At 32.0% G+C, this 13,250-nt stretch overlaps 1 protein-coding gene across 3 annotated transcripts; it reads left to right on the top strand.

Moving 5' to 3' along the window:
* The first annotated feature begins 7,501 nt into the window (after positions 1-7,501).
* On the top strand, positions 7,502-10,635 carry LOC106340230 (probable WRKY transcription factor 35). Of its 3 annotated transcripts, none has more exons than XM_013779109.1 (4): positions 7,502-7,588; positions 7,780-8,346; positions 9,258-9,398; positions 9,870-10,598. In XM_013779109.1, exons 2-4 carry the CDS (start codon positions 7,799-7,801, stop codon positions 10,426-10,428), a joined length of 1,248 nt encoding a protein of 415 aa, XP_013634563.1. In that variant the 5' UTR covers positions 7,502-7,588; positions 7,780-7,798; the 3' UTR covers positions 10,429-10,598. The 3 variants fall into 3 exon arrangements, with proteins under 3 accessions (XP_013634563.1, XP_013634561.1, XP_013634562.1); XM_013779107.1 differs by having other exon boundaries at positions 7,736-8,346; XM_013779108.1 differs by having other exon boundaries at positions 7,502-8,346; positions 9,870-10,635.
* The last annotated feature ends 2,615 nt before the right edge of the window (positions 10,636-13,250 follow it).

Genomic DNA, 13,250 nt, shown 5'->3' with positions numbered 1-13,250 from the left:
CTTGAGAATTATTCTCCCTTAGTTGTAGTAAATTTGATTAATTTTTTGTGTTATTGTGTTTTGCTATTGAAGTTGTATCAATAAATTCAATTGGGTCAAGTAATTTTTGCAAGATAATATTGTGAAAAATGAACATATTTACCAAACTGTTTCATTAATATCTTTTCAAATTTAAAAAAAGTCACAACTAAAGGAGTACACATGCAAATCACAAAACATAACACAAACAAAACTATTATAGATCATTCATCTACAAAGACAAGCTTAGACTTCACTTGATATGGAAGAAGACCCCGTCAGAAGACTTCCAGGAAGTCGTCTGGAAGACTTCTTTGAAGTCTTCTGGAAGACTTCCAAAAGAAGTCTTCTTGAAGACTTTCTGGAAGTCTTCTAGTGCATTATATTTTAGAAGACTTTCGAGAAGACTTCTCATAGGTCTTCCAAAGTCTGATCCAGATCTGAAAAACATGTATATCAAACCCATATCTGAAAAACCTGCATATAATATCAAAAAACGTTCAAATGGCTTAAAACAGAGAAAATAAGAGAAAAATTAGATAGACATACTTTTATAGAACACACAAAGTACATATTCAAGTGAAATATGAGAACCATCTCATTAAAAACATGTAACAAAAAGATAGATTAGCGAGAAAGACATGAGACGAAAATGAAAAATTCATATAAAGTTTAGTGTTTTCAAGTCAAAGAGATTAGAGTGAGTTTGTAGAGTTTTAGTTTGGAAAAAGGTACGAATTTTATGCAACATGAGGTTACCAAATGAAAAAAAATCAGACATAAAAACTTACCAAAACGCTCATATCTATTATGAAATTGAGACATGGGAGAAGACCCCGTTAGAAGACTTCCTGGAAGTCGTTTGGAAGTATTCTAGCCCAGAAGTCTTCCAGATCTGAAAAACTGCATATCCAAATCCATATCTGAAAAACTTGCATCTCCAAAAACGTTTAAAAGGCTTAAAAACAGAGAAAATGAGTGGAAGATTAGATATATCTACTTTTATAGAATACACAAAAATACATATCTAAAATTAATAAATCTACCTTTAAATTAGTGGAAGATGAGAACCTTGTGATGAAAAACCTGCAAAACAAGATAAATTATTGAGAAAGACATGAGACAAAAACAATAAAGTTTGGTGTTTATCAGTTCAAAAAATTAGAGAGATGTTGGAGAGTTTTAGAATGGGGAACATACCATTTTTGTTGCAGCCATTTGAGAGGAATAGAGAGATTATGTAAATTTTCTTTATATATGGAGACAAAAATTTCAATAAGGTTAAATATTTTCTATCAGAAAACTTATTAGACGACTTACTTGTAAGTCGCCCAGAAGACTTCAATATTTTTAGCGGGAAACTAAAATATTTTTACCGGGAGTTAGAAGACTTTCAGAGAAGTCTTCTAATCGCCAGACGACTTCATAAAATCAAATTAAACTAAAAAAATGTTTATTATACACAGAAATAATCACATGTAGGTAAAAATTTAATTTTTCAAAACAACATTTAATCTTTCCAAAATCTAACCCTAATAATACATACAATACTACAACATATGTTGTCAAACCCTAGACCAAAGAATATCATGATTCACTACTTTCACTTATCTATGTTGAAAACAATTCAATTTTATTATATCTGAATTTATATCACTTAAAACAGTTTATAATTACATGATTTTGTTTTTTCGCTTATCAAAATATTGTTTACAAAATTTATAAATTATTTTTAGGATCAACTATACCAGACGACTTCCGTGGACGTCGTCCAGAAGACTTAATAGAATCTCAAAAGACTCAGAAGACTTAGCGGGGCTATATTCGTAAAAATGAGTTTTTTTGTTTGGTCACAAGGGGCTGGCTGTAATTTCACAAGGATTTTGGGTTACTTTTGCATTTGATTCAAGTTTGGGTATACTTTTGCAATCAAAATCAAGTTTTGAGTCATATTTTGTAAATTCTCCTTAATCAAAAATCAAATTATTTATATATGTCAAAAAAATGTTTATCAAACTATGTGCTTATTATTGTGTTAAAAGTTTTAAAACAATCGTATATTAGAAATAGTTTAGAAAATATCTTTATATAAATATTTTTGTTTGACTAATATTTAATTATAAACTGTTTTATATCTTAGTTTTTTAACTTCATAATAAAAAATATTGTTTTCAGATAGCAATACAATATATATAAGAATTCTCTTAATTTTTAAATACATTTTCAAAATTTTATTATATTAGTTTATAATTAATTATTTAATATAACATATAAATTTAATATTATCAAAATAAAATATGTGTTTTATTATATATAAAATTCTTTACATATTTTGTGAAAATTAATAAATACTCGATTAAAAATTAATAATAAATCAATTACCTATATAAAAGCTTAAAATCTAATAAAATATGACAAATAAGAAAATAAGAATTTTAATATAACATATAGATTTAAATATTATTAAGTTGAAATTCGTTTTTTATCATATATAAAATTCAATACGAATATTTTTTAAATTAGTAAATTAGTGATTCAGCTAAAAATTATTAATAAATCAATGACAAAAATAAAACCTAATAAAAACATGACAAATAAGCAAAATAAAAATAATTATATATCTAATTACATATTTTATAGTTATATTATTTAAATTAATAAATTATGGACCCAACTAAAAATTATTAATAAATTAATGACTCAGCTTAAGCCTAATTAGAACATGACAATTAAGCAAAATTACCTAAAATCATAGAAATCATGACAAATAATAGTATAGATCACTTCATAAATAATAGTATAGATATAGATTCTGAAATCAGCTAAAAACTATTAATAAATTAATGACTCAGCTTAAACCTAATTAGAACATGACAAATAAGCAAAATTATCTAAAATCATGAAAATTATGACAAATAAGCTAAATCACTTGTTACACAAAAAGTGTCACTTTACAATTTCAATGCAAATTATATTTACTTTCGGATAAAAATTAATTGCAAAGAACATTGATTTTATAAATAATTTTATTTATATTAAGTACTATTTGTGAGAGTGGTGTAATTAATAACAACTTACATATATTTTAGCAACTTTCTTAATCTGTGTGAAAAATATTATTTTCACACTTATTCAGAAACGGAAGGAGTATTTCCCTTAGACTATATTTGAGAAGTGATTTTGCCACATGTCCTCTTTACAATCAATTTCACAAAACAAATATGACATGACTACTGAAATTGATGACATGACTTCTGGAAAAATATGACATGGATAATTTCATTTAATGTTGATTTATATTTTCGGCAAATTTATTAGAATATGGTAATAATATATATATTACATTTAATATTGATATTTTTTTAGGTAAACTTTTTTTTAAATATGGCAATAGTTCATACTATATTTGAGAAGTGATTTTGTCACATGTCATCTTTACAATCAATTTCACAAAACAAATATGACATGACTACTGAAATTGATGATATGGCTTCCCGAAAAATATGACATGGATAATTTCATTTAATGTTGATTTATATTTTTGGCAAATTTATTAGAATATAGTAATAATTCATATATTACATTTAATATTGATATTTCTTTTAGGTAAACTTTTTTTAAATATGACAATAACTCATACATCATCTATAAAATAAATATATTCATATATAGCATTTCAAATTTAAAAATATTATTAATTTTGTATAATTATACAATATGTATTACTAAAACTTTCAAAAATTTCTACAATTTCAAAAAAAATTAAATATCTAATCGTGAGAACATTAGTTTCTTATATATTTACAAATTTTATAAATATTGTTTAGGCTAAAGTTTTGATAATTATACAATTTTATATCATTTTTATTAGTTTTATACAAATTGATTTAATATATATCAAATCTATATTAAATATTAGTAAGAAAATAGTAAAATATATAATATTTTAATAAAATTTATTTTTAAATATAAGTTAGATTTAAAAAATTTCTCATATATATATATATAGTATATGTGTATGTGTGTGTTTTTACAAACAGAAATCCGTGACGAAGAAAGAATGTATTCTTGTGTTATATACTGTAGTTGACAAACCAGGCCGACTTATATAACTTTTGGAAGTTATTTACGAGATTTTCATTTTGGGGACATAGGCCGTGTTCGTTTACATGTCGCGCGACCTGCGATCTGCGACATGCGACATGCGACTGATCGCAGGTCGCAGGTTGCAGGTTGTTGTTAGTTTTGCTGTCGCGTAACATGCGACCTGCGATTGGTCGCAAGTCGCAGGTCGTTGTTCGTTTTGATGCCGCGCGACTGATCGCGCGACCAGTCGCCCGAAAAACCAGCGACTAAAAATTAAGAAAATTTTGATCGCGCGACTGGTCGCATGTCGCAGATCGCAGGTCGCGCGACACGTAAACGAACATAGTTTTAGTCGCAAGTCGCAGGTTTAGTCGCAGGTCGCAAGTCGCAAGTCGCGCGACACGTAAACGAACGTAATCTTAATCGCAGGTCGCAGGTCGCGCGACACGTAAACAAACATGGCAATATTTCTTGAAAAACGAGGAGAGATATCACAACTGAAAAATATGTTGGTACCACCGGATCTATAGCGTGAAATATCAAAAAAAGTCTAGCGTCGAAAATTAGACGAATGAAAGTCTAATATATAAAAGAGATGTCCAATTCTATTAGTACGAGGCCTTTTGTGAAGGAAACCAAAAGTAAATTCATGCCAGCTTACCTAAGGTCCAAAGTGGACAATATCGTACTAATCGGACAATATAGAGTTGGACATGGATTTAATAAATCCCAACAATTGGTATTAGAGGCAGGTTGCAAGAAGACCAAAATACCCTTCAAGTAAGAATAAGAGAGATTCGGCAGAAACAGTCAAGATGATCATGGAACCTGTGATGACATTCTTAAAGGAACGAAATGTTATGGGAGGCGCATTCTCAAAGGAAAGAAACACACGAGATAAGTGTGGTCCTTAGTTTGAGAAGGGGAATGTGAAATATCAAACAAAATCCCAATTTGAAAATTAGACAAAGAAAAGTCTAATATATAAAAGAGATGTCCAACTCTATTAGTACGAGGCCTTTTGGGAAAGAAACCAAAAGTAAATTCTTTCGGGTTTACCTAAGGTACAAAGTGGATAATATCGTACTAATCGGAGTTGGATATGAATTTAATAAATCCCAACATCCAGTAGCCTGGTTTAAACGTAGTTGGTGTTATTGTATTCCCAATTTTTGAAAATCTAATAAAGAGCGTATTTTTTATCATATAGTATTTGGTATTAGCACAAATCATGTCTAGAGAAGAATGATATAAGAAAAACTTTAATGGAGGATTCTCGACGTAAAATTCTCAAAACAGATATTTTGATTGGACTTTTCGTAATTTCGAAATATTTACAATTATATATATATATACTTTACGTTGAAAATTCCCTTAAAGATTACTCTAATACCCAGATCTCTGGTTAAACAGAAAAAATACATGGTGGTGATATATTTTAGTAGTTTTCCGACGCCCAAGAGAAATACCACGGTGCAGTTGTAATTGGAAAGAATAAATCAAATGTTCTTAGAACTTTTTTTTTTGTTTTAGTATATGATTAATTACTATTATACTTTTTGTCACACTAACTTATGATATTAAGGAGGTGAAATGTAGAAATTATAGTTTGTCGTTTACGTACGATTCTAACATAACGAATTAGTCGACGTCGACTAACTTATGTTTTTTTTCCAATTATATACTAAACGCGTCCAGGGGCAAATCACTGAAACTGATTTATTTTCTTATTCTTAATTTGTTGCTACTTTTAATCAGACAACCCGCTTCCGACTGTTTGTGGTTATTTTAACCGTCTTCATTTTCTTTCAGGTTTAGTTTTGAGTTGTTCTAGAGTCACCCAAGTTTGGGTATCATGAGCTGCCTTTTTAGGGGGTTATCTTTTTGGGAGTGTTTTAATATTTTCTGCCAGTTTTTGTGTTCCACTTGTATAATTGACGTTTGAATCAATAGTAATCTTCAGATGGAAAAACAAATCAGGCTAACCCGCTTAACCCACAAGTCAATAGTTGTTGACTATAACAGTAGAACAACAATTCTTTTGTTGGCACAAACGAGGACAATATTCAACATCAGTTACGTATAAACACGTTTGACATTATATATTAAGCTAAAGGCTGAAGATCGAAGTCCATAGGCTACATACAGGTTTAAGATAAAGGAAACTAAACGATAAACAAGGAAAATAAAATATAGTGGACCGTAACTTAGCATATGAATAAATTATAATCCTCTCAAAAAACAGTTGCAACTTGCAAGTAATATTTTCATAAAACAATTCTTAACCATGCACTATTGAAAGAAAAAACTTATTTAACATAATTCAAATTAACAAATGAATGAAATATAGATCATAAAGAAATATATTTTTTTTGGTATACAAGGCAATAACAAAATCTATTAGAGAATAATTACGTGTCCGTGTGGCATTGGATCATGACGAGACGTACTCCGAGAAATGCGGCTGTTTGCCGATCGCTTTACCTCCCAATCACGTTTTTTTCCCACAAGTGCAGCACCTCATTATGCCCTTTCACATTTATATTTTATTTATATAACTACTGTTAATAATGTGATTATTTTTTTTTTCTGTCAATATGTTTTTAATATTAAAGGATACGGGCCAAACCCAATAAAATTACGATAAAACCCAGAATAATGTGATTATATATTTTGGAAATTTATTTATTTAGTCATTACTCACTACGACAGCCGTCAAAAGTTAATAAGGTAATTTATTTATGTTACACGACAGAGAGAATATTGATTCTTCGGTCGAGTCTAGTGAGATATTTACCGTCCAATCATTTACCGCAACAATACAAATTGTTTTTTTGACAGCATATGATCGTAACCGACTCATATAATTACGTGTTCCAAATTTAAGAAGAAAAGGAATTGAAAACGAACAAAAAACTAATCAACACGGTATGCTCGAAAAGAGATAATACAAACTACACATCCATCTTTCAGTATTTGAATTGAAGGCTAAAAACTAATGAGTGAACTAAAAAAGAGATAATCCAAACCAGCCTAGTGGTTTCTACAGAGGAGGTGTTGCTCTGTTGGTCTAGTGTGAAATTATTAGTTTCACATGTGATCACGCAGATATGAACTCATACTTACGGTTCATTTGAATACCCGGAAGAGGATCCATCCGTGGGTTTCATCTCCTATCCGAGAATTAGGTTTGTGTTTTTAATATACCCGGATTTAACCCTTTATCAGTTCGAAAAAAAAAAGAGATAATCCAATTAAACGCTCAAGACTTGGTCGTATATTATATAATATTAATATTAGTTCCTTATATCATTCACCACCTTTTAATATTTATTAGTTTATATATATATAAATAAAGAGAGTACAAATCTGATCCTTCCTCCTCCTCTAACATGGAGAAGTGGTCGAAGATGTTTACATACTGAAAGTCAGCATCTCTCTCGTTTCATCAACCATTCTCGTCTTCTTCATCCTCTTTTTTTTGGTAAAATGTTAACTTCTTCATTCTCTTACTATTTTCCCAAGAAAATAATCAACATCCATAACACGATTAAGACATAAATCTTACTTCTCTCTCGGATTCTCAATCGTTCTTTTTTTTTCTTTACCGTGTTATATATCACATATACAGAAAAACACACACATACACACGCGTCATAGACATATTATGTGCAGTGTCTTTGAGTCTTCAGACATGGACAACTTCCAAGGAGACCTAACCGACGTTGTACGAGGAATCAGATCAGGACACATGACATCATCTCCTGGGCCACCGGAAGGTCCATCTCCGAGCAGTTTGTCTCCGCCGCCGACTTCAGATTTCCACGTGGATTTTCCCTCCGTCGCCAACTCTCAGATGAATCCCTTCGGCGACCCGTTCGTAAGCATGACAGATCCTCTCCTCAGCCTCCCGGCCAACTTCTCCGGTGCCGGAGATATCAAAAACAACAACAGTTTTGCAGTCTTTCCAAACATTACTGTGGATGATCATGTCAAGAATCAATGCAGTGTCTTCCCAAGAATCCGGATTTCGCAAAGAAACATCATCCAAGATGCATCCAAATGTAATTCCCCAGCTATGGCCACCTCCTCCGTCGCAGCAGCTTCGCCGTGGGGGATGATCAACGTTGATAGCGCTAACAGTCCAAGAAACTGTTTACTGGTCGATAATAATAATATCACGTCATCTTCTTCGCAGATTCAGATCTCTTCTCCCCCTCAGAATTTTAGCATAAAGAGGAGGTAAATTTATTAGAATCTGATCTCCATGTTTTAATTATCATTTTTTCCTTCTTGATTAAACGAGATCATTTAATGTTAGGCTCATGATCAAACTTAATAAGTGATTTATTAGTTTTATTTCGAGATTTCATTAATTGACTATATGAATGACATACCATTTTCATTTCGAAAACTCGATTGTGCTACTCAACAAAACTCAACAAACTTTCATTTTTTTTCTTTTTGAAAATAATCTGATGTGCTAACAATATATAATGTAAAAATGAAAAGTTGTTATAAATCAAAACGTTTTATATCTATGATCTATCTACAATATAATTTCGTAGCAACGCTCATATTAATATTTCGTCTACATTTTTATTTAAGATCAGTTTCATGAAACCATAAGAGAGAAACTGAACTAGGGTTTTGTTCTGTGTATGTAATTCACAAAGGAGTATGCAACCTTTTTTTATTTTTCTCAATTTTTTTAAATGAAGTTTTATTCTCATCATTTGGTATCAGAACTTTTTTTTTTTTTTTTTTTATCAAATCTTACATTTTACATCCGTCTCTCCTTGTTTTGGTCTTTTCAAATTTTCGATGTTTGCTTTAGTTACGATCTTTCACTTTACATTTATGATGTTATTATCTACACAGAATTCCAAATTTAGATTCAAACTTGAAAAGGAGTCTAAATATATTAAGTGTAAAACTCATAAACCAAACAATGAACTACCATGCCATTATATTTCAAACCGAGTTCATTGTGTCCAATGTTATAAATTGAAAAAAAAAAAAAATGTTATAAATTGATCACAAAATTAACATTTAAAATTACAGTTAACATGTATACACGTGTATACTCACGTCACAAGGGGTAAAAATATATACGATACATATATATTGACTACTAGCGACGACTGATGCAGGAAGGGGCAGGGAAAGAAAGTGGTGTGCATACCTGCTCCAGCCGCCATGAACAGCCGGTCCAGTGGAGAAGTGGTTCCGTCTGATCTGTGGGCCTGGCGAAAATACGGTCAAAAACCCATCAAAGGTTCTCCTTATCCCAGGTACATATAACATTTGTAACACTATGTCCCTGAATACACATTACAAACATGATATATAGTCATATTACTGATTTAATATGTTAATTTGTTCTCGTCTCACCATTTTTCAACAAAATATATATGTTAATTATACTGAAAAGTGATTTTTCTTAAGAGAAAAAATCACATTATAAGTAGAATCTGCAGCCTTGCTTCCCTTCCCAAACTGGAGATGCAATCATTAGCATGAAACTATATAAAGTATAAAGTTCACATATCTTTATACGGCGCACATTAAGCCTTTAAATTACTTATTGTGACATTTGCTGCAAACTTACCTCATAATCGTAAGTTCATAATACTTCTTAATTTTGAACAAAGAAAAGTAGATTTTCTCATAAAAAAAGTACGTACAAATAAAGTGATACATATTAATTGGATTATAGTTAATCGAGTCTTTGATGGCTACTTGAATGCTTAATCGTTCCTCAGGGGTTACTACAGATGTAGCAGCTCGAAAGGTTGTCCAGCTAGGAAACAAGTGGAACGCAGCCGCACCGATCCAAACATGTTAGTCATTACTTACACATCAGAACATAACCATCCATGGCCCACTCAACGCAACGCTCTCGCCGGCTCTACTCGTTCTTCTTCATCCTCCTCTTCAAACCCTTGTTCCAAATCCGCAACTGCAACGACTTCTGTCTCGTCCAGAGTCTCCCAAAACAAAGAGGAACCCAATAAGTCCCACATGCCATTCTCATCCACTCCTCCTTCTCCTTATGTGGCCAGAGCGGTTAAAGAGGAAGACGTTGAGGAGCGTAAGTACAATATGGAGTTCGATGACGTTGACGACACTTATAGACCGGATTTTCAACATCAGCCGGGGGATTTCTTCGCCGATCTTGACGATCTTGAGGAAGATTCTTTAACTATGTTGCTCTCTCAAGGATTCTCCGGAGATAATTGCGGTGGAGGTAACCTGGATAACAAAAGAATGATTCCTGACGTTTTTAGCGATTTCTTTGACGACGACTCCCCAAGATCGTGATAAATACACCAAAGTTCAGTAAAAGGATCGTTATAAATATTCTTAGTATCAATGTAATTTAGTCATGAATTTCGTGTAATTCGATTAGCTTAGATGATGGTATTAGCCTGGCGTATGTATGGTAATCTCGTCATTTATGTTACATTTTTTTTTGGTTGGGGGGGATCCATATTATATAGTCAAAATAAATTAATACCTCCTACTTTTGCGAGCTCATATGCTTTTTTCTTTTATAAAACACTTCCATCCTTACACTCATAAAGGTTTTCAAACAAAAAAACATACATTACTTATACTTTAGTGCAAATTATTTACTTGAATAAGCTATAATTAAAAGTAAAAATTTACACCTAAACAGTTAGTGTTTTACTCTTTTTTACTTTCACATTTCTCATTCACAACCTATTTTATATGTCTGGACTTGTATGTGAATGAACACTTCTGATTCAGTTTTCTTTCGGGAGTATAGTTATGTCGCATGATTGGAGCTATGCAAGCTACCTAACTCTATCGTTTTTTTTTTTTAAAAGCCTCTATCGTATGATCGATATAATATATATGAAACAATTAGTGATGGTGAGAATAATTTATCTTTCTGACCATGCATGTGAATGATCTCGAAAGGTAGGAAGAAAGCCCTAGTTTCATGGCTTTTCTTACGGGCAAAATTAAATTCGAATATTATAATTAATTATTATTATTATTCGATATAATAATCATTATTCACTCTGACTTGTGAGTGAGTATGAATGTATGATGTTTGTCAGTTTGTCTATAGAGAAACTGGAAACAAAAGCTGCATCGTATTCGGAGAATACAAACTGCATTGTTTAAGGACTCTTGTTTAAGAGCCGTCTTAACTTTTTGTTTCTAAAGACCCATCACGATACTGAAGCGAACTCTGATTATTACGGATTGCATTTACAGTCAACTGAATTCATGTGTAGTATATTTACAGTGGCATAAAAAAATATAAAATCCAAATATTCACAAGAAAGTTTAGATTAACACTCCGTTTTTACGTCTGTGTCACACATACTTTACTGAAATTAAATAATCATGAAAAGTTATATCACCGCTAGATTAAAAAGATTATGAGTGTGTGGGATCTCAACTGATCAAAATTATTCTAGAAATAGTGACCTTAAGATTTGTCAAATCCATCGGACTCTGATTGATAGAAAGAAAAGTTGCATCAGAAGTTCAAAAAATAATATATTTGTAAAAGGTGTTTGATTTGATGAGGGGCATGGAGAAAAGAACAGTCGAATATAACACGTTTAATTATCATAATATTGTTATAAAATGAACTGAAATTTTATTGTATCGCGGAAATTTAAATAAGGACAAAATTTATATCCGTATAATTTATAACACTGATAGAAAGAGTTTATTAAAGAGAGAAGAGAAGAGTGAATGATCATTTATAAACGATCGAATCGATCGTTTATATAGAAGTAGAATTTACTGTGCAAATAGTGCAGCGGGTCCCACATCTTTTTATATTTTCAACATAATCGGCTTCTCCTCCCTTTTTTTTGACTTTCGTAACACTCCCCCTTGGGGACCGGTGTCACTATCCATTCTCGCCTAACGTCTTTGTTGCCTCGTTAAAAACCTTTCTAAGAAAACCCAATGCGAAAAACCATAGTAAGGTAAAAAGAGTACAACTACGTAAGCTTCCTCTCGAATAAGCAGTCATATATCCTTCTGATGACGCATTTCAATGTTATGGACATGTTTTCTGAATACCGAAGTCGGAAGTGATTTTGTGAAGAGGTCAGCTGCATTGTCGCATGATTGAACATATCTTACTTCAATCTCTTTATTCTTCTCGAGCTCTTGAGTGTATGAGAAGAACTTCGGAGGTATATGTTTGGTTCTATCGCTTTTGATATATCCTTCCTTCGTTTGAGCAACACATGCCGCGTTATCTTCATATAGAATAGTTGGCTCCGTATTTTCGTCAATCCCACTGCTTGAACAGATGTGTTGGCTTATTGATCTTAGCCATACACATTCTCTACTTGCTTCATGGAGTGCAATGATCTCGGCGTGATTTGAAGAAGTAGCAACAAGTGTCTGCTTCTGAGAACGCCAAGATATGGCGGTGCCTCCAATTGTAAAAACATATCCTGTCTGGGATCGAGCTTTGTGTGGATCTGACAAATAACCTGCATCTGCAAAACCAATCATTTGACCTTTTGAACTTTTAGGATAAAACAAGCCTAAATCAGTTGTTCCTTGAAGGTAACGAAAGACATGTTTAATTCCATTCCAATGTCTTCGCGTAGGAGACGAACTGAATCTCGCTAAAAGATTAACAGCAAAAGATATGTCAGGTCGAGTACAATTTGCAAGATACATAAGAGCTCCAATTGCACTTAAGTATGGAGTTTCAGGACCAAGTATTTCTTCATTTTCCTCAGATGGTCGAAACGGATCATTTTCAACATTAAGTGATCTAACGACCATCGGGGTGCTAAGAGGAGTTGCTTTATCCATGTTAAAGCGTTTCAATACTCGTTTGGTATATGTAGACTGGTGTACAAATATACACTTTCGAGAATGCTCAATTTGTAATCCTAGACAATATTTTGTCTGCCCGAGATCTTTCATCTCAAATTCTCCTTTCAGATAGTTTGATGCCTTTTGGATTTCGTTTTGAGTTCCAATAATATTAAGATCATCAACGTACACCGCGATTATCACAAATCCGGATGTTGTTTTCTTTATGAAAACACAAGGGCATATAGGATCATTCGTGTATCCTTCTTTTGTTAAGTGTTCGCTGAGACGATTATACCACATTCGTCCAGATT

This window comes from Brassica oleracea, chromosome C4 (assembly GCF_000695525.1).
Source record: "Brassica oleracea var. oleracea cultivar TO1000 chromosome C4, BOL, whole genome shotgun sequence".
Taxonomy (NCBI): domain Eukaryota; kingdom Viridiplantae; phylum Streptophyta; class Magnoliopsida; order Brassicales; family Brassicaceae; genus Brassica; species Brassica oleracea.
Note: the sequence above shows the minus strand (reverse complement) of the source record. Positions and strands in the feature narration are given on the sequence as shown.